Source organism: Staurois parvus, unplaced genomic scaffold (assembly GCF_062004578.1).
Source record: "Staurois parvus isolate SC_StPar_1 unplaced genomic scaffold, SC_StPar_1.0 ptg001697l, whole genome shotgun sequence".
Lineage (NCBI taxonomy): Eukaryota > Metazoa > Chordata > Amphibia > Anura > Ranidae > Staurois > Staurois parvus.
Window position 1 is genome coordinate 73880 of NW_028319493.1, and position 21025 is coordinate 94904.

The following is a 21025-nucleotide window of genomic DNA, read 5'->3' on the forward strand; positions in this document are numbered from 1 at the left end:
ACTCGGATTTTACCTCAAGTACAAAAATCCCTAATAATTACAGAGACGCAGAAGAAATGGCGTGAATGCGCCAAATGTATCCGATCCTCACAGAAATGTGTTTTGGGAATGCCGTGATATACACTATATTGCCCCGCCCCTTATACGGTATACGGCGGTGTATACACAGTATATAGGGTGTCATGGTATACGGCGGTGTATACACACAGTATATAGGGTGTCATGGTATACGGCGGTGTATACACAGTATATAGGGTGTCATGGTATACGGCGGTGTATATACACAGTATATAGGGTGTCATGGTATACGGCGGTGTATACACACAGTATATAGGGTGTCATGGTATACGGCGGTGTATATACACAGTATATAGGGTGTCATGGTATACGGCGGTGTATACACAGTATATAGGGTGTCATGGTATACGGCGGTGTATACACAGTATATAGGGTGTCATGGTATACGGCGGTGTATACACAGTATATAGGGTGTCATGGTATACGGCGGTGTATACACAGTATATAGGGTGTCATGGTATACGGCGGTGTATACACACAGTATATAGGGTGTCATGGTATACGGCGGTGTATATACACAGTATATAGGGTGTCATGGTATACGGCGGTGTATACACACAGTATATAGGGTGTCATGGTATACGGCGGTGTATACACAGTATATAGGGTGTCATGGTATACGGCGGTGTATACACACAGTATATAGGGTGTCATGGTATACGGCGGTGTATACACAGTATATAGGGTGTCATGGTATACGGCGGTGTATACACAGTATATAGGGTGTCATGGTATACGGCGGTGTATACACACAGTATATAGGGTGTCATGGTATACGGCGGTGTATACACAGTATATAGGGTGTCATGGTATACGGCGGTGTATACACAGTATACAGGGTGTCATGGTATACGGCGGTGTATACACACAGTATATAGGGTGTCATGGTATACGGCGGTGTATACACACAGTATATAGGGTGTCATGGTATACGGCGGTGTATATACACAGTATATAGGGTGTCATGGTATACGGCGGTGTATACACAGTATATAGGGTGTCATGGTATACGGCGGTGTATACACACAGTATATAGGGTGTCGGGGTATACGGCGGTGTATACACACAGTATATAGGGTGTCGGGGTATACGGCGGTGTATATACACAGTATATAGGGTGTCATGGTATACGGCGGTGTATACACACAGTATATAGGGTGTCATGGTATACGGCGGTGTATATACACAGTATATAGGGTGTCATGGTATACGGCGGTGTATACACACAGTATATAGGGTGTCATGGTATACGGCGGTGTATACACAGTATATAGGGTGTCATGGTATACGGCGGTGTATACACAGTATATAGGGTGTCATGGTATACGGCGGTGTATATACACAGTATATAGGGTGTCATGGTATACGGCGGTGTATATACACAGTATATAGGGTGTCATGGTATACGGCGGTGTATACACAGTATATAGGGTGTCATGGTATACGGCGGTGTATACACAGTATATAGGGTGTCGGGGTATACGGCGGTGTATACACAGTATATAGGGTGTCATGGTATACGGCGGTGTATACACACAGTATATAGGGTGTCATGGTATACGGCGGTGTATACACAGTATATAGGGTGTCATGGTATACGGCGGTGTATACACAGTATATAGGGTGTCATGGTATACGGCGGTGTATACACAGTATATAGGGTGTCATGGTATACGGCGGTGTATACACAGTATATAGGGTGTCATGGTATACGGCGGTGTATACACAGTATATAGGGTGTCATGGTATACGGCGGTGTATACACACAGTATATAGGGTGTCATGGTATACGGCGGTGTATACACACAGTATATAGGGTGTCATGGTATACGGCGGTGTATACACAGTATATAGGGTGTCATGGTATACGGCGGTGTATACACAGTATATAGGGTGTCATGGTATACGGCGGTGTATACACAGTATATAGGGTGTCATGGTATACGGCGGTGTATACACAGTATATAGGGTGTCATGGTATACGGCGGTGTATACACACAGTATATAGGGTGTCATGGTATACGGCGGTGTATACACAGTATATAGGGTGTCATGGTATATGGCGGTGTATACACAGTATATAGGGTGTCGGGGTATACGGCGGTGTATACACACAGTATATAGGGTGTCATGGTATACGGCGGTGTATACACAGTATATAGGGTGTCATGGTATACGGCGGTGTATACACAGTATATAGGGTGTCATGGTATACGGCGGTGTATACACACAGTATATAGGGTGTCATGGTATACGGCGGTGTATACACAGTATATAGGGTGTCATGGTATACGGCGGTGTATACACACAGTATATAGGGTGTCATGGTATACGGCGGTGTATACACACAGTATATAGGGTGTCATGGTATACGGCGGTGTATACACAGTATATAGGGTGTCATGGTATACGGCGGTGTACACACAGTATATAGGGTGTCATGGTATACGGCGGTGTATACACACAGTATATAGGGTGTCATGGTATACGGCGGTGTACACACAGTATATAGGGTGTCATGGTATACGGCGGTGTACACACAGTATATAGGGTGTCATGGTATACGGCGGTGTATACACAGTATATAGGGTGTCATGGTATACGGCGGTGTATACACAGTATATAGGGTGTCATGGTATACGGCGGTGTATACACAGTATATAGGGTGTCATGGTATACGGCGGTGTATACACAGTATATAGGGTGTCATGGTATACGGCGGTGTATACACAGTATATAGGGTGTCATGGTATACGGCGGTGTATACACAGTATATAGGGTGTCGGGGTATACGGCGGTGTATACACAGTATATAGGGTGTCATGGTATACGGCGGTGTATACACACAGTATATAGGGTGTCATGGTATACGGCGGTGTATACACAGTATATAGGGTGTCATGGTATACGGCGGTGTATACACAGTATATAGGGTGTCATGGTATACGGCGGTGTATACACAGTATATAGGGTGTCATGGTATACGGCGGTGTATACACAGTATATAGGGTGTCATGGTATACGGCGGTGTATACACACAGTATATAGGGTGTCATGGTATACGGCGGTGTATACACACAGTATATAGGGTGTCATGGTATACGGCGGTGTATACACACAGTATATAGGGTGTCATGGTATACGGTGGTGTATACACAGTATATAGGGTGTCATGGTATACGGCGGTGTATACACACAGTATATAGGGTGTCATGGTATACGGCGGTGTATACACACAGTATATAGGGTGTCATGGTATACGGCGGTGTACACACAGTATATAGGGTGTCATGGTATACGGCGGTGTATACACAGTATATAGGGTGTCATGGTATACGGCGGTGTATACACAGTATATAGGGTGTCATGGTATACGGCGGTGTATACACAGTATATAGGGTGTCATGGTATACGGCGGTGTATACACACAGTATATAGGGTGTCATGGTATACGGCGGTGTATATACACAGTATATAGGGTGTCATGGTATACGGCGGTGTATACACACAGTATATAGGGTGTCATGGTATACGGCGGTGTATACACAGTATATAGGGTGTCATGGTATACGGCGGTGTATACACAGTATATAGGGTGTCATGGTATACGGCGGTGTATACACAGTATATAGGGTGTCATGGTATACGGCGGTGTACACACAGTATATAGGGTGTCATGGTATACGGCGGTGTACACACAGTATATAGGGTGTCATGGTATACGGCGGTGTACACACAGTATATAGGGTGTCGGGGTATATAGCGGTGTATACACAGTATATAGGGTGTCATGGTATACGGCGGTGTATACACAGTATATAGGGTGTCATGGTATACGGCGGTGTACACACAGTATATAGGGTGTCATGGTATACGGCGGTGTATACACAGTATATAGGGTGTCATGGTATACGGCGGTGTATACACAGTATATAGGGTGTCATGGTATACGGCGGTGTATACACACAGTATATAGGGTGTCATGGTATACGGCGGTGTATACACAGTATATAGGGTGTCGGGGTATATAGCGGTGTATACACACAGTACGTAGCACGGCCCCCCCGGTCCTGTATATTGGTGGGGGGTCCGGGGACATAGCGGACATAGCGGACATAGCGGAGGGGACATCACACAATGCTCGCTCTGTACTCCCCCCCCCCCCCCCTGACATTTTCCAGAGGACAGCGTGGGTCACACAGCCCCCCCACGCCGATGACATCACACTGAACCTCTTCATTGTCGCAGGCTGCAGAATGGGATCTGCTATATATATATATATATGAGGGAGGGCTGTGTGCTGCCAGAGACAGTCATGGTGCAGAGACCCTAAATCACACCATTGCTGGAGATCCCTGTTATAAGGGACCGATAGAGACTGCCGTGTTACGGGGGACCGATAGAGACTGCCGTGTTACGGGGGACAGATAGAGACTGCCGTGTTACGGGGGACCGATAGAGACTGCCGTGTTATGGGGGACTGATAGAGACTGCCGTGTTACGGGGGACTGATAGAGACTGCCGTGTTACGGGGGACCGATAGAGACTGCTGTGTTATGGGGGACTGATAGAGACTGCTGTGTTATGGGGGACCGATAGAGACTGCCGTGTTACGGGGGACCGATAGAGACTGCCGTGTTACGGGGGACCGATAGAGACTGCCGTGTTACGGGGGACCGATAGAGACTGCCGTGTTATGGGGGACCGATGTAGAGTGCTGTGTTATGGGGGACCACTAGAGTGCTGTGTTATGGGGGACCACTAGAGTGCTGTGTTATGGGGGACCAGTAGAGCGCTGTGTTATGGGGGACCAGTAGAGAGTGCTGTGTTATGGGGGACCAGTAGAGCGCTGTGTTATGGGGGACCAGTAGAGAGTGCTGTGTTATGGGGGACCAGTAGAGCGCTGTGTTATGGGGGACCACTAGAGTGCTGTGTTATGGGGGACCAGTAGAGCGCTGTGTTATGGGGGACCAGTAGAGCGCTGTGTTATGGGGGACCAGTAGAGCGCTGTGTTATGGGGGACCACTAGAGTGCTGTGTTATGGGGGACCAGTAGAGTGCTGTGTTATGGGGGACCAGTAGAGAGTGCTGTGTTATGGGGGACCAGTAGAGCGCTGTGTTATGGGGGACCAGTAGAGCGCTGTGTTATGGGGGACCAGTAGAGCGCTGTGTTATGGGGGACCACTAGAGTGCTGTGTTATGGGGGACCACTAGAGTGCTGTGTTATGGGGGACCACTAGAGTGCTGTGTTATGGGGGACCAGTAGAGAGCTGTGTTATGGGGGACCAGTAGAGTGCTGTGTTATGGGGGACCAGTAGAGAGCTGTGTTATGGGGGACCAGTAGAGAGCTGTGTTATGGGGGACCAGTAGAGAGCTGTGTTATGGGGGACCAGTAGAGTGCTGTGTTATGGGGGACCAGTAGAGTGCTGTGTTATGGGGGACCAGTAGAGTGCTGTGTTATGGGGGACCAGTAGAGTGCTGTGTTATGGGGGACCAGTAACACAGAGTTGGACAAAGATGAAGAAATGCTAGTGGCCCCTGCATGGGGGCCCCATGAGTTGTCAGTCCGCCCCTGTAGTGGCCCCTGCCCGGGTATTTAGGGCCACGATGGGGCATAGTCCTGCGGCCATACAGCCAGATGCTTCATTTCAGGCTGGCAAAGTGAAAGGCTCCACCCACTTCTGCCCGGCTGCATCAGGAGCAGGACTAGAGGGGAACCTTGTGTCTCCAGCCGGGACTATGTGGCACCTGTGGGAGGAGATCCACGGCTGGCAGGTGGGGAATCTACATACAGGTTGTAGAAGGGGGTTGGGCTGACCGGCACCTCATCCACAGGTGGTGTGGAGGGAGCAGCGTGAAGGAATGGTGCCACCTACTGGAGGGTCTCATATGTAAGGGGCGCGGGTTAGTGAGCTACTCTTGGGGGATAGAGAGCTTGTGGAACCCCAACCTGTGGGACCCCAACTTCTTCCCTCTCAGATGCCAACAGGGAAATCTTAATGGGTTCCCCTTTAGACACTTTTGGATTGTGCATCCATCATGGGGGCTCCTCTGAACAGCCCATTATTACTGGATGATAAGGCTGAATCCGTTGTAGGGCCAGGCGACCATTACCCCCAGAGACCGGCGACCATTACCCCCAGAGACCGGCGGCCATTACCCCCAGAGACCGGCGACCATTACCCCCAGAGACCGGCGACCATTACCCCCAGAGACCGGCGACCATTACCCCCAGAGACCGGCGACCATTACCCCCAGAGACCGGCGACCATTACCCCCAGAGACCGGCGACCATTACCCCCAGATACCGGCGGCCATTACCCCCAGAGACCAGTGATACCCAGAGGCCATTACCCCCAGAGACCGGCGACCATTACCCCCAGAGACCGGCGATACCCGGCGACCATTACCCCCAGAGACCGACGACCATTACCCCCAGAGACCGACGACCATTACCCCCAGAGACCGGCGACCATTACCCCCAGAGACCGGCGACCATTACCCCCAGAGACCGGCGATACCCGGCGACCATTACCCCCAGAGACCGGTGACCATTACCCCCAGAGACCGGCGGCCATTACCCCCAGAGACCAGTGATACCCAGAGGCCATTACCCCCAGAGACCGGCGACCATTACCCCCAGAGACCGGCGGCCATTACCCCCAGAGACCGGCGATACCCGGCGACCATTACCCCCAGAGACCGGCGACCATTACCCCCAGAGACCGGCGACCATTACCCCCAGAAACCGGCGACCATTACCCCCAGAGACCAGTGATACCCAGAGGCCATTACCCCCAGAGACCGGCGACCATTACCCCCAGAGACCGGCGGCCATTACCCCCAGAGACCGGCGGCCATTACCCCCAGAGACCGGCGATACCCGGCGGCCATTACCCCCAGAGACCGGCGATACCCGGCGACCATTACCCCCAGAGACCGACGACCATTACCCCCAGAGACCGACGACCATTACCCCCAGAGACCGGCGACCATTACCCCCAGAGACCGGCGACCATTACCCCCAGAGACCGGCGGCCATTACCCCCAGAGACCGGCGGCCATTACCCCCAGAGACCGGCGATACCCGGCGGCCATTACCCCCAGAGACCGGCGATACCCGGCGGCCATTACCCCCAGAGACCGGCGGCCATTACCCCCAGAGACCGGCGGCCATTACCCCCAGAGACCGGCGGCCATTACCCCCAGAGACCGGCGGCCATTACCCCCAGAGACCGGCGGCCATTACCCCCAGAGACCGGCGGCCATTACCCCCAGAGACCGGCGATACCCGGCGGCCATTACCCCCAGAGACCGGCGATACCCGGCGGCCATTACCCCCAGAGACCGGCGATACCCGGTGGCCATTACCCCCAGAGACCGGCGATACCCGGCGGCCATTACCCCCAGAGACCGGCGACCCCCGGCGGCCATTACCCCCAGAGACCGGCGGCCATTACCCCCAGAGACCGGCGGCCATTACCCCCAGAGACCGGCGGCCATTACCCCCAGAGACCGGCGGCCATTACCCCCAGAGACCGGCGATACCCGGCGGCCATTACCCCCAGAGACCGGCGATACCCGGCGGCCATTACCCCCAGAGACCGGCGATACCCGGCGGCCATTACCCCCAGAGACCGGCGATACCCGGCGGCCATTACCCCCAGAGACCGGCGATACCCGGCGGCCATTACCCCCAGAGACCGGCGACCCCCGGCGGCCATTACCCCCAGAGACCGGCGACCCCCGGCGGCCATTACCCCCAGAGACCGGCGGCCATTACCCCCAGAGACCGGCGGCCATTACCCCCAGAGACCGGCGGCCATTACCCCCAGAGACCGGCGATACCCGGAGGCCATTACCCCCAGAGACCGGCGATACCCGGAGGCCATTACCCCCAGAGACCGGCGATACCCGGAGGCCATTACCCCCAGAGACCGGCGATACCCGGAGGCCATTACCCCCAGAGACCGGCGAAACCCAGAGGCCATTACCCCCAAAGACCGGCGATACCCAGAGGCCATTACCCCCAGAGACCAGTGATACCTAGAGGTGCTTCTCCTACGGAAGGCAATAGGGTGTTCTTCTATGTCCTCATCCCAACCTGGCTGAGAAGGACCCCCAGTCCATGTGTAGAGGTGTGCACAAGAAATCTTCTTTTGGAGTTTTCCAAGGGAGGGCACCATGGGTGAGGGCATTGTGGGTGTGGGCATCGTGGGTGCATGGGTGAGGGCACCGTGGGTGAGAACATTGTGGGTGCATGGGTGAGGGCATCATGGGTGAGGACACCATGGGTGAGGGCATTGTGGGTGAGGGCACCGTGGGTGAGGGCATTGTGGGTGAAGGCACCGTGGGTATCATGGGTGACACAGTGGGTGCGTGGGTGAGGGCATCATGGGTGAGGGCATCATGGGTGAGGGCATCATGGGTGAGGGCATCATGGGTGAGGGCATCGTGGGTGAGGGCATTGTGGGTGAGGGCATTGTGGGTGAGGGCATTGTGGGTGAGGAAATCTTGGGTGAGGGCACCATGGGTGAGGGCATCGTGGGTGAGGGATAGGCATTGCTGACAATGTGATCACTGAAGCACCAACATTCCACACGAAATCTATGATGATCGGATTTTAGCATTTCCTTGTCACGCTGGCCCCTACGCAGGCGGTTGGACAGTATAGCTGGCTTCTGTGTTCTTCACCTATAGCAGCCCCCTTTCTCATGAGGCAAGCAGGCCTACCAGTACTCGGTTGCCCCCAGGTCTCATAAACAATGCTATAGTGCCTGGCCATCACACCGGGGCAGGAATGAACTTGACACAGCAAAAAGGTACTTGCGGTTGGCAGAGTGGTTCAATGAGAGTCCGGGGGCAAGGATCAGAATATTCAGGGTCAGATCTGTAGTCAAAAGGCAGGCAGAGTTCAGAGCTAAGTCCATATCCAATCCAAGGTCGTCAATGAGCCAATCCTATCTAGCAGAGAAGACAAACGGGGAGCTTGGATCATGGAAGACAATATCACAAGCATGAGACTGCAGGTTTGGTCTCCACCCAGAGACTGACCACATCAATCACCTTTCAGGTGGACAGACAGGAGGAACGTGTCACAGCCAAAACCAGGATGCTGGAATGAGACCAGCAGATGTGATGGAGCAGGAGCACTACACGCTCCTGATATTCCTGTACCTCATATTTTATTGGTATTTTGGACTAGTTCAGGATCCTGATAGGGTGCCTGTGGGATAGCTGAGGTCCCCAAGGTCTTCCCCTGGTGGGTGGTCAATGTTCTACTGGCAGGGTGGCAAAAACAGGGCCCTGCTGTTAGATGGCAGCCTTCCCATTTCCCCTTTTTTTGTGGTTTCAGCAGGGCTTGGCTCACATTGGTTTGGTGGTGAGTTGCTTCCAGAAGGTCCAGTAAAGCATCCTCTTCTTCCTCGGGGAGTAAGGGGGCAGGTGGCAAAGGTGGGCAGATTAGGACCATAGTATTCCTTGTTTAATGTAAGGATGTAGTTGCTTTTAGTAACTCAAGGAATCCGAAAGGGCCCTTCCCAGATAGACTGCAGCTTGTTTGGGGGTTGGTAAATCAGAAGCCCTTGTTGGGATTCTGTGAAGTCTCTGGTTCGGCCCGCCTGGCCATACCAAGTCTTTTGGCACATTTGGGCAGTTCTGAGGTTTTAGTTTGCTTATCTATTCACATACGTCTAAGACAAAGGGCACCAAGGGGATCCCAGCGTCCGGCTGCTGCACCTCTCAGGACTCCTTCAGAAGGGTCAATGATCCCTGGACCTTCCTCCCATACAGTACAAAGGGCACCATGGGGATCCCAGCGTCCGGCTGCTGCACCTCTCAGGACTCCTTCAGAAGGGTCAATGATCCCTGGACCTTCCTCCCATACAGTACAAAGGGCACCAAGGGGATCCCAGCGTCCGGCTGCTGCACCTCTCAGGACTCCTTCAGAAGGGTCAATGATCCCTGGACCTTCCTCCCATACAGTACAAAGGGCACCAAGGGGATCCCAGCGTCCGGCTGCTGCACCTCTCAGGACTCCTTCAGAAGGGTCAATGATCCCTGGACCTTCCTCCCATACAGTACAAAAGGCCAGAAACCCGTGGATTCCTGCGGTACGTAATGGTAAGGAGGAGATGTGGCAGGTTTAGTCTCCAGTTTGGCTCCGTGTCCACATAAAACATAGCCTTCAAAGTACAGTTGAAGATGGTAGGGAGTATTCCCCGGATCTGACAAAGGTTCAGCTGGAAGCCTTCCCTTGTGAAGACTGTGACCATGGCTTTGGCAACTTTGGGTTCTGTGAATAGATTCCCAATAGCAGGCAATGGCTGCAGTGAGGATTTGGGATGGTCCCCAGCTTTCTGTCAGTAACAGGTGTCAGTTTCAACAGAAGTGGGCAGCAGACTGAGACATTCTAGGTCAGTAGAAGGGCTGTTCTAATCTCCGGAATGTTGTGGGCGAGGTGCAAGAGTTAGGCCAAAAACCACTGTGGGACACTCAGCTGTTTAGCTGTCCGGAGTCACCCCTCCGAAATGGTCTCAGCTGTACAGCAATCCATTTTCCGGCACTATTCTTTCGTTAGCTTTCTGGTTGCCTGTCCCTACCCAGACAGCGTGGGGTCAGTGGCCGAGTCCTTCTTAAACCAGTCCTTTTCCCAGGTTACCTCTCTAGTGGAAGAAATAGAAGGTGGTACGAGGTTTCACCCGCTGGTAGGGTGCCCAATATTCTTCTAGTGGATTCCTGGTGAGCTTGGATCCACATGTCCTCTGGCAGTCCTTCCATCACTCGCACGGTGCAGCATTTAGGCCCAAGCCCATAGTCGAGGTTGATGGTAACCAGAGGCGCTTGGTGCCCCTGGCTAACGGTATCACTACACCAGGACGGGGTCTAATTGCTCCTGGGTGCACAATTTGTGGGCTCACAATCATGAATAATGCCCCTGAACCCCAAAATTCCCATTACCCTTTATCCATACATTTTTGTAAATGCTTCTCCTGGGTTACCAAAGTAGAGCCTGTTATAGGCTGTGGACTGAAGACCCCCGGGACCTGCACCCAAATCAGAATCAACGGTACCTCAATCAGTAGCAGAGGGTGGTAGGCCTTCAGGAGCTTGGTTCAGGTCCACATGGTGTGCCAGCTCTTGGGGACTGGACTCATTGATCTTCCCTTTAGTCGGGTAGTCCACAGCAAAGGCAGAATCTTTCTGTAGTAGTCCTTAAGACCTGTAGGGGGCAGAAATATGAGGGGGGATTGGCCCTGGTGTTTGGCCCAATCCATGGAACAGAGGCGAGGAGGAAGTGGCAGAAATATTGTCACCCACTGGCTGTGTCGGGCTGGGCAGAAGGGTCCACACAGGATGGTCAGCAGAGTGAGGGGTCCACACAGGATGGTCAGCAGAGTGAGGGGTCCACACAGGATGGTCAGCAGAGTGAGGGGTCCACACAGGATGGTCAGCAGAGTGAGGGGTCCACACAGGATGGTCAGCAGAGTGAGGGGTCCACACAGGATGGTCATCAGAGTGAGGGGTCCACACAGGATGGTCAGCAGAATGAGGGGTCCACACAGGATGGTCATCAGAGTGAGGGGTCCACACAGGATGGTCAGCAGAGTGAGGGGTCCACACAGGATGGTCATCAGAGTGAGGGGTCCACACAGGATGGTCAGCAGAGTGAGGGGTCCACACAGGATGGTCATCAGAGTGAGGGGTCCACACAGGATGGTCATCAGAGTGAGGGGTCCACACAGGATGGTCAGCAGAGTGAGGGGTCCACACAGGATGGTCATCAGAGTGAGGGGTCCACACAGGATGGTCATCAGAGTGAGGGGTCCACACAGGATGGTCATCAGAGTGAGGGGTCCACACAGGATGGTCAGCAGAGTGAGGGGTCCACACAGGATGGTCAGCAGAGTGAGGGGTCCACACAGGATGGTCAGCAGAGTGAGGGGTCCACACAGGATGGTCAGCAGAATGAGGGGTCCACACAGGATGGTCATCAGAGTGAGGGGCCAGCAGTACTCTGTGGATCACTAAATCCTCGAGGAGTGAGGGTCCTGGCTTCATGTCCACCATACGGCAACAAGCAAGGGCCAAGGATTAGAAAGTTTTGGGGGCAAGGTGGACAGAGGGGAAATACAGGCCTAGCTTCAGGTCCAACCAGGTCCAGGCAGTAAGGTGTCAGAAAGGATCTCCTTCCCCCCTGACCTCTACTCAGGAATTTATAGCTAGGCCAGGGTCCAATCCCACATCCAGGCACCTCAATTCTTCACCTCTGGCATGTGAGGAGAAGTCTCCTGTGCCTGCTGGGACTCTGTGGCCCCAGTGGGAGGAAATCTCTGGCCTGCATGGGGTGAGTCCACATATAGGTGGCAGCAAGGGGATGGAATGCCCGACACCTCGCCCACGGGTGGGGGGAGCTTTGCATGGTCTTCTACATGTGAGTGGTGTAGGGTGGTGGGATACATGTAGAGAGTGCGGGGCATGGTGACTGAAACATTGGGGTGCTGGGTGATTCTGACAATATTGGGGTGCTGGGTGACTGTGGCAATATTGGGGTGCTTGGTGACTGAGAATATTTGGGTGCTATGTGACTGTGCCAATGTTGGGGTGCTGGGTGACTGACAATATTGGGGTGCTGGGTGACTGATACTGGGGTGCTGGGTGACTGAAAATATTGAGGTGCAGGGTGACTGTGATAATACTGGGATGCTGAATGGCACTGGCAGTATTGGGGTGCTGAGTGTCTGTGACACTATTGGGGTGCTGAGTCACTGACAATATTGGGGTGCTAAGTGGCTGTGACAATATTGGGGTACTGGATGACAGTATTGGGGTGCTGGATGACAGTGTTGGGGTGCTGGGTGACTGTGACAGTATTAGAGTAGGTATTGGATGAGTATGAGAATATTGGGGTGCTGGGTGACTTTGACATTATTGGGGTGCTTGGGGACTGTGACAGTACTGGGGTACTGGGTGACTGTGATAATATTGGTGTACTGGATGAGTGAGAATATTGGGGTCCTGGGTGACTGACAGTATTGGGGTACTGGTGACTGTGAGAAAATTGGGGTGCTGGGTGACTGGCAATATAATGGGGTGCTGGGTGACTGAGAATATTGGGGTGCTGGGTGAGTGTGAGAATATTGGGGTGCTGGGTGAGTATGAGAATATTGGGGTGCTGGGTCAGTGTGAGAATATTGGGGTGCTGGGTATGAGAATATTGGGGTGCTGGGTGAGTATGAGAATATTGGGGTGCTGGGTGAGTATGAGAATATTGGGGTGCTGGGTATGAGAATACTGGGGTGCTGGGTAAGTGTGCGAATATTGGGGTGCTGGGTGAGTGTGAACATACTGGGGTGCTGGGTGAGTGTGAGCATACTGGGGTGCTGGGTGACTGAGAATATTGGGGTGCTGGGTGAGTATGAGAATATTGGGGTGCTGGGTGACTGAGAATATTGGGGTGCTGGGTATAAGAATATTGGGGTGCTGGGTGAGTATGAGAATATTGGGGTGCTGGGTGAGTATGAGAATATTGGGGTGCTGGGTATAAGAATATTGGGGTGCTGGGTGACTGAGAATATTGGGGTGCTGGGTGACTGAGAATATTGGGGTGCTGGGTATGAGAATATGGGGTGCTGGGCGAGTATGAGAATATTGGGGTGCTGGGTGAGTGTGAGAATATTTGGGTGCTGGGTGACTGAGAATATTGGGGTGCTGGGTGAGTATGAGAATATTGGGGTGCTGGGTGAGTATGAGAATATTGGGGTGCTGGGTATAAGAATATTGGGGTGCTGGGTGACTGAGAATATTGGGGTGCTGGGTATGAGAATATGGGGTGCTGGGCGAGTATGAGAATATTGGGGTGCTGGGTGAGTGTGAGAATATTGGGGTGCTGGGTATGAGAATATGGGGTGCTGGGCGAGTATGAGAATATTGGGGTGCTGGGTATGAGAATATTGGGGTGCTGGGTGACAGGCCAGGACACATTGGGGGTCACATACATATGTACAATGCACACAGAGGTGGGGGGATGTCAGCCCTGCCCCCCCTCCCCCTCCCCCCCCTGGTCTGGGTGTATTTTTAGCAGCTGCAGTTGTGTCTTCTCCTCTCTGTACGCCCCCCCCCCTCCCCCCTCCCCTCCCCCCATCTTCCTCTATACTGCCCACTGACACCAGCACATCCCCCCACCCTCCGCACTGTCACTGCAGACCATGGAGGCCTCATTCACCGATCCTGGGAGGATTCCCCGAGACGCACTGACACTACAGACAGTCACTGACTGACACCTCCTAGGAGCACACTGACACCGCAGAGACACTGACACCGCAGACACACTGACACCGCAGAGACACTGACACCGCAGAGACACTGACACCGCAGGGACACTGACACCGCAGAGACACACTGACACCGCAGACACACTGACACCGCAGAGACACTGACACCGCAGGGACACTGACACCGCAGGGACACTGACACCGCAGAGACACTGACACCGCAGGGACACTGACACCGCAGAGACACTGACACCGCAGGGACACTGACACCGCAGGGACACTGACACCGCAGACACACTGACACCGCAGAGACACTGACACCGCAGGGACACTGACACCGCAGAGACACTGACACCGCAGAGACACTGACACCGCAGGGACACTGACACCGCAGAGACACTGACACCGCAGAGACACTGACACCTAGAAACACACTGACACCTCCTAGAAACACACTGCAGACACACTGACATCGCAGAGACACACTGACACCTCAGAGACACTGACACCTTCTAGAAACACACTGCAGAGACACTGACATCTTCTAGAAGCACACTGACACACTGCAGACACACTGACACCTTCTAGAAACACACTGACACACTGCAGACACACTGACACCTTCTAGAAACACACTGACACACTGCAGACACACTGACACCTTCTAGAAACAAACTGACACACTGCAGACACACTGACACCTTCTAGAAACACACTGACACCGCAGAGACACTGACACCTTCTAGAAACACACTGACACCGCAGAGACACTGACACCTTCTAGAAGCACACTGACACCGCATACATACCGATACAACATAGACACACTGACACTCCGGACACGGACAGAACGTGGCGGTTGGTCAGTACGCTCATACATGACCCAGCATGAGGGAATGTCTCCTCACTCAGTTGTTGCACTGACACACCTGAACACATTCATGTACAAGGGGCTGCCATAGGCCGTGGTGGTGTCAGAGCCCCACACATGATACATGCAGAACATCTCCAGTATGGATGAGCACAGAACTGTGAGTATCTCCATCTCTCACTGGATGGGGGATTCCACTCTAAAAGGGAACCTGCTAGAATGGATAGGTAGGGGCCACCATCGTTGACTTGTTTGTGGAGGTGATTGTCCTGGGCCATCATCTATGGGCAGTCTGCAGGATGGGTTCAGGCTGTCCAGGGCCGTCATCTATGGGCAGTCTGCAGGATGGGTTCAGGCTGTCCAGGGCCACCATTTATGGGCAGTTTGCAGGGTTTATAAATGGGTTCAGGTTGTCCAGGACCGTCATCTATGGGCAGTTTGCAGGGTTTATAGATGGGTTCAGGCTGTCCAAGGCTGTCATCTATGGACCGTCTGCAGGATTTATACATGGGTCCAGGTTGTCCTGGGCCATCATCTCCGGACAGTCGGCCTGTTTTTCCTGTGTAAACCTGTGTGCTACTGCAGCAGAAGGCATTCATTTAGTGGTGGTATTGCTACTAAATGACAACTTCCCGCTGTGCTGCCTGCGTCCTAGCAACCAGTGACATTACTGGTTACTACATTAGCGACCGCACATTCATTGGTTGTTATGATGGACCATAACAGCCAATGGCACTCTTAAAAACAAAACAAAAAACAGAAGTGTGTGGTTTCTCCTAAAATGACTTGCTAGGTCCTTATCATTGATAATGGAAGGGTTTCTCCACCAGGGTTCCCTGGGACTTTAGGGTTCCTCCAAAGGTTCCTAGGGGTTCCTTGAGCAATTTCTGCCTCTCAGATAAGGTCCCACTGACAGTATTGGACCTATTTTTCTGTCTGTAAGGGGGGAATTCTTCCCAGTGGCCTCAAGTGTGAGGAGCAATCTTCCCACCGACCACCGATGTATCATGAATTGTAGACATAGGAATTTTCAGCAGGGGTTCCCTGAGACTGGAAAGTTATTTCAAAGGTTCCTCTGCGTTGAAAAGGTTGAGAGAGACTGAATAAGGGTCTGGTATGGATTTTATGGGGGAGCCCATGCAAAAGAAAAGTGGTTTGGGTTCTCCCCCCCCAAAATCCAGACCAAGCATATACCCCCTGCCCTCCTGCAACATACCTGACCACGTGTCTTCAACATGGGGGAGGGTGCCTTGCTAGAGGAAACCCTTCTGGTGAGGCACCTTGCCCCTATATTGATGAGCACAAGGGCATCTTCCCCTCAACCCTAGCCCATTGGTTATGAGAATCTATGGGGGAGGGGGAGAACTTATCATCTGGAAGGTCTCTTTATAATAAGGGGGGGGGGGGCAGATATCCACCTTCCTTACATGAATCAAGAAGTAATAACTGATTCACCAAAAAAAAAAAGCATAGCCCACAATGTCAATCCACCACTTAGGAGACCCCAACCCCTTGTATATGACAACTGTAATCCAGAGGACCAGTCATTTGGCGGGTGACCAGGGAACGCCCTAGATGTGTGTCGGTGGCGGCGCATGCTTTTTTCTTCGTTGGGTTGGTTGGTTGGTGTTGGGCATCACAACTGACATGGATCGGCATTGCTGGATGACGTGTCTGACGATGGATCTACCTACCTTGCTGTAGCTTCTGATGGTTACTGTGAGAGGCATCAGGATCTTTAGGTTCTCGGCTTTCGGCTTTCATGAAGTGTAACTTGTTTTGGGGGTTTAAGTCATTTTCAGGACATTTAACAACTTGTGTTGGAAAAAAAAAATCAGTAATGTGCGCATCGCTGTCTTGCAGGACACGGACATCCAGAAGCGGATTGACCACGAGGTGCGGATCCGGGACGGGGCGATGAAGCTTCTGGGGGCCTGTACTCAGAAGGAACAGGCGCTGGAAGCTGCCAAGAGTCTCCTGGTGTGCAACAGTCGTATAATGACCTACATGTCCGAGCTGCAGCACCGCAAGGAGGAGCAAGTCCTGCAGCACAGCGCACGCAGGTAAGTCCCAACAATGGCGTTCAGCGGCTCACTGACTCTACTATGATGCCATATGCCACTTATAACTCCGACCCCTCTCCTCATCTACATCACATAAGGGGAAGTAGGCTTGGAGGGTTCAGAGGGATCGGAGAGATGGGGATCCCCGGGGGACAGAGGGGTCAGAGAGACAAAGGATCTGAGGAGTAATAAGTAATCAAGGAGAGACAAAACAGAGCGGGATCTCAGGAGGACGGAGGGGTCAGAGAGACAAAGGATCTGAGGAGTAATAAGTAATCAAGGAGGAACAAAACATAAAGGGATCTCAGGAGGACCGAGAGGTCAGAGAGAAAGGATCTGAGGAGTAATAAGTAATCAAGGAGGAACAAAACATAAAGGAATCTCAGGAGGACGGAGGGGTCAGAGAGACAAAGGATCTGAGGAGTAATAAGTAATCAAGGAGGGACAAAACATAAAGGAATCTCAGGAGGACCGAGAGATCAGAGAGACAAAGGATCTGAGGTGTAATAAGTAATCAAGGAGGGACAAAACAGAGCGGGATCTCAGGAGGACCGAGAGGTCAGAGAGACAAAGGATCTGAGGTGTAATAAGTAATCAAGGAGGGACAAAACATAAAGGGATCTCAGGAGGACCGAGAGGTCAGAGAGAGAAAGGATCTGAGGAGTAATAAGTAATCAAGGAGGAACAAAACATAAAGGGATCTCAGGAGGACCGAGAGGTCAGAGAGACAAAGGATCTGAGGAGTAATAAGTAATCAAGGAGGGACAAAACATAAAGGGATCTCAGGAGGACGGAGGGGTCAGAGAGACAAAGGATCTGAGAAGTAATAAGTAATCAAGGAGGGACAAAACATAAAGGAATCTCAGGAGGACCGAGAGGTCAGAGAGACAAAGGATCTGAGGAGTAATAAGTAACCAAGGAGGGACAAAACATAAAGGAATCTCAGGAGGACCGAGAGGTCAGAGAGACAAAGGATCTGAGAAGTAAGAAGAAATCAAGGAGGGACAAAACATAAAGGGATCTCAGGAGGACCGAGAGGTCAGAGAGACAAAGGATCTGAGGAGTAATAAGTAATCAAGGAGGGACAAAACATAAAGGAATCTCAGGAGGACGGAGAGGTCAGAGAGACAAAGGATCTGAGGAGTAATAAGTAATCAAGGAGGGACAAAACATAAAGGAATCTCAGGAGGACCGAGAGGTCAGAGAGACAAAGGATCTGAGGAGTAATAAGTAACCAAGGAGGGACAAAACATAAAGGAATCTCAGGAGGACCGAGAGGTCAGAGAGACAAAGGATCTGAGAAGTAAGAAGAAATCAAGGAGGGACAAAACATAAAGGAATCTCAGGAGGACGGAGGGGTCAGAGAGACAAAGGATCTGAGAAGTAATAAGTAATCAAGGAGGGATAAAACAGAGCGAGATCTCAGGAGGACCGAGAGGTCAGAGAGACAAAGGATCTGAGAAGTAATAAGTAATCAAGGAGGGATAAAACAGAGCGAGATCTCAGGAGGACCGAGAGGTCAGAGAGACAAAGGATCTGAGGAGTAATAAGAAATCAAGGAGGGACAAAACATAAAGGAATCTCAGGAGGACCGAGAGATCAGAGACAAAGGATCTGAGGAGTAATAAGTAATCAAGGAGGGACAAAACATAAAGGGATCTCAGGAGGACCGAGAGGTCAGAGAGACAAAGGATCTGAGGAGTAATAAGTAATCAAGGAGGGACAAAACATAAAGGGATCTCAGGAGGACGGAGGGGTCAGAGAGACAAAGGATCTGAGGAGTAATAAGTAACCAAGGAGGGACAAAACATAAAGGAATCTCAGGAGGACCGAGAGGTCAGAGAGACAAAGGATCTGAGAAGTAAGAAGAAATCAAGGAGGGACAAAACATAAAGGGATCTCAGGAGGACCGAGAGGTCAGAGAGACAAAGGATCTGAGGAGTAATAAGTAATCAAGGAGGGACAAAACATAAAGGAATCTCAGGAGGACGGAGAGGTCAGAGAGACAAAGGATCTGAGGAGTAATAAGTAATCAAGGAGGGACAAAACATAAAGGAATCTCAGGAGGACCGAGAGGTCAGAGAGACAAAGGATCTGAGGAGTAATAAGTAACCAAGGAGGGACAAAACATAAAGGAATCTCAGGAGGACCGAGAGGTCAGAGAGACAAAGGATCTGAGAAGTAAGAAGAAATCAAGGAGGGACAAAACATAAAGGAATCTCAGGAGGACGGAGGGGTCAGAGAGACAAAGGATCTGAGAAGTAATAAGTAATCAAGGAGGGATAAAACAGAGCGAGATCTCAGGAGGACCGAGAGGTCAGAGAGACAAAGGATCTGAGGAGTAATAAGAAATCAAGGAGGGACAAAACATAAAGGAATCTCAGGAGGACCGAGAGATCAGAGACAAAGGATCTGAGGAGTAATAAGTAATCAAGGAGGGACAAAACAGAGCGGGATCTCAGGAGGACCGAGAGGTCAGAGAGACAAAGGATCTGAGGAGTAATAAGTAATCAAGGAGGGACAAAACATAAAGGGATCTCAGGAGGACCGAGAGGTCAGAGAGACAAAGGATCTGAGGAGTAATAAGTAATCAAGGAGGGACAAAACAGGGCGGGATCTCAGGAGGACCGAGAGATCAGAGAGACAAAGGATCTGAGGAGTAATAAGTAATCAAGGAGGGACAAAACATAAAGGGATCTCAGGAGGACCGAGAGGTCAGAGAGACAAAGGATCTGAGGAGTAATAAGTAATCAAGGAGGGACAAAACATAAAGGGATCTCAGGAGGACCAAGGAGTCCAGTAAGTGCAGATGGATCGAAGAACAACAGAGGTATGCTGGAAAGATATTGGGATCTGGAAAGGTCAGAGGGATTTGGGAGGTAGAGAGGGAATTACAAGGGGGAGAGGGATCTGGGAGGGACAAAATGACCCAGGAAGATCACAGGAAACTATGAGCAACAAAGGATCTGAAAGCTCAGTATATGGGACACGTGGCCATGGCTGGTCTTCCATGTATGGAATATTCGTTTTCCCAGCTCAGGATATGGGACACGTGGCCATGGCTGGTCTTCCATGTATGGAATATTCGTTTTCCCAGCTCAGGATATGGGACACGTGGCCATGGCTGGTCTTCCATGTATGGAATATTCGTTTTCCCAGCTCAGGATATGGGACACGTGGCCATGGCTGGTCTTCCATGTATGGAATATTCGTTTTCCCAGCTCAGGATATGGGACACGTGGCCATGGCCCGTCTTCCATGTATGGAATATTCGTTTTCCCAGCTCAGGATATGGGACACGTGGCCATGGCCGGTCTTCCATGTATGGAATATTCGTTTTCCCAGCTCAGGATATGGGACACGTGGCCATGGCCGGTCCTTGATGTTTGGAGTGTTTGTATTCCCGGGTTGGGATGTAGGCCACAATGATTTGGTTGGGCGTTGGCTGTCCATACATGTTTTGGGAATGATCAGAGCTCTGGATTGGTGGTGTTCTGAGAGACGCATCTTTTCCCAAGTCCTGATCTGCCCAATCCTTCACCTTTCTATGGAGAAGAGCTCCTGTATTGGCACATGGCGTCCAGTGCTTGGACAGTATGGTCATCATGTCTGACACCTTAGCGAGGCCTTAGGGTGCCTTAAAGGGTCAGCAGATGTACAGTTTACCTAAATCCTGGAGTACTGAAGGGCTGAAGCTCCTCTCGGGTTTGTTTGCCGTCTGTGTTCCACGGGGGAGATTTC

The 21025-nt window shown here is 51.7% G+C and overlaps 1 protein-coding gene across 10 annotated transcripts in view; it reads left to right on the forward strand.

Annotated features, from left to right (window-relative positions):
• RTKN (rhotekin) overlaps positions 1-21025 on the forward strand; it is a 100262-nt gene that overhangs the window by 50831 nt on the left and 28406 nt on the right. For 9 of the 10 annotated variants that reach the window (XR_016308639.1, XR_016308640.1, XR_016308641.1 and 6 more), the window contains exon 2: positions 17085-17284. Coding sequence is in view for 5 of the 10 variants with exons in the window: in XM_089663478.1 (XP_089519604.1) it covers positions 17085-17284 (200 nt within the window). In the remaining 5 variants the exon portion in view is untranslated. Of the gene's footprint in view, positions 1-14235; positions 15382-17084; positions 17285-21025 lie in introns of those variants that run through there. The other variant, XM_089663476.1, reaches the window with a different exon arrangement.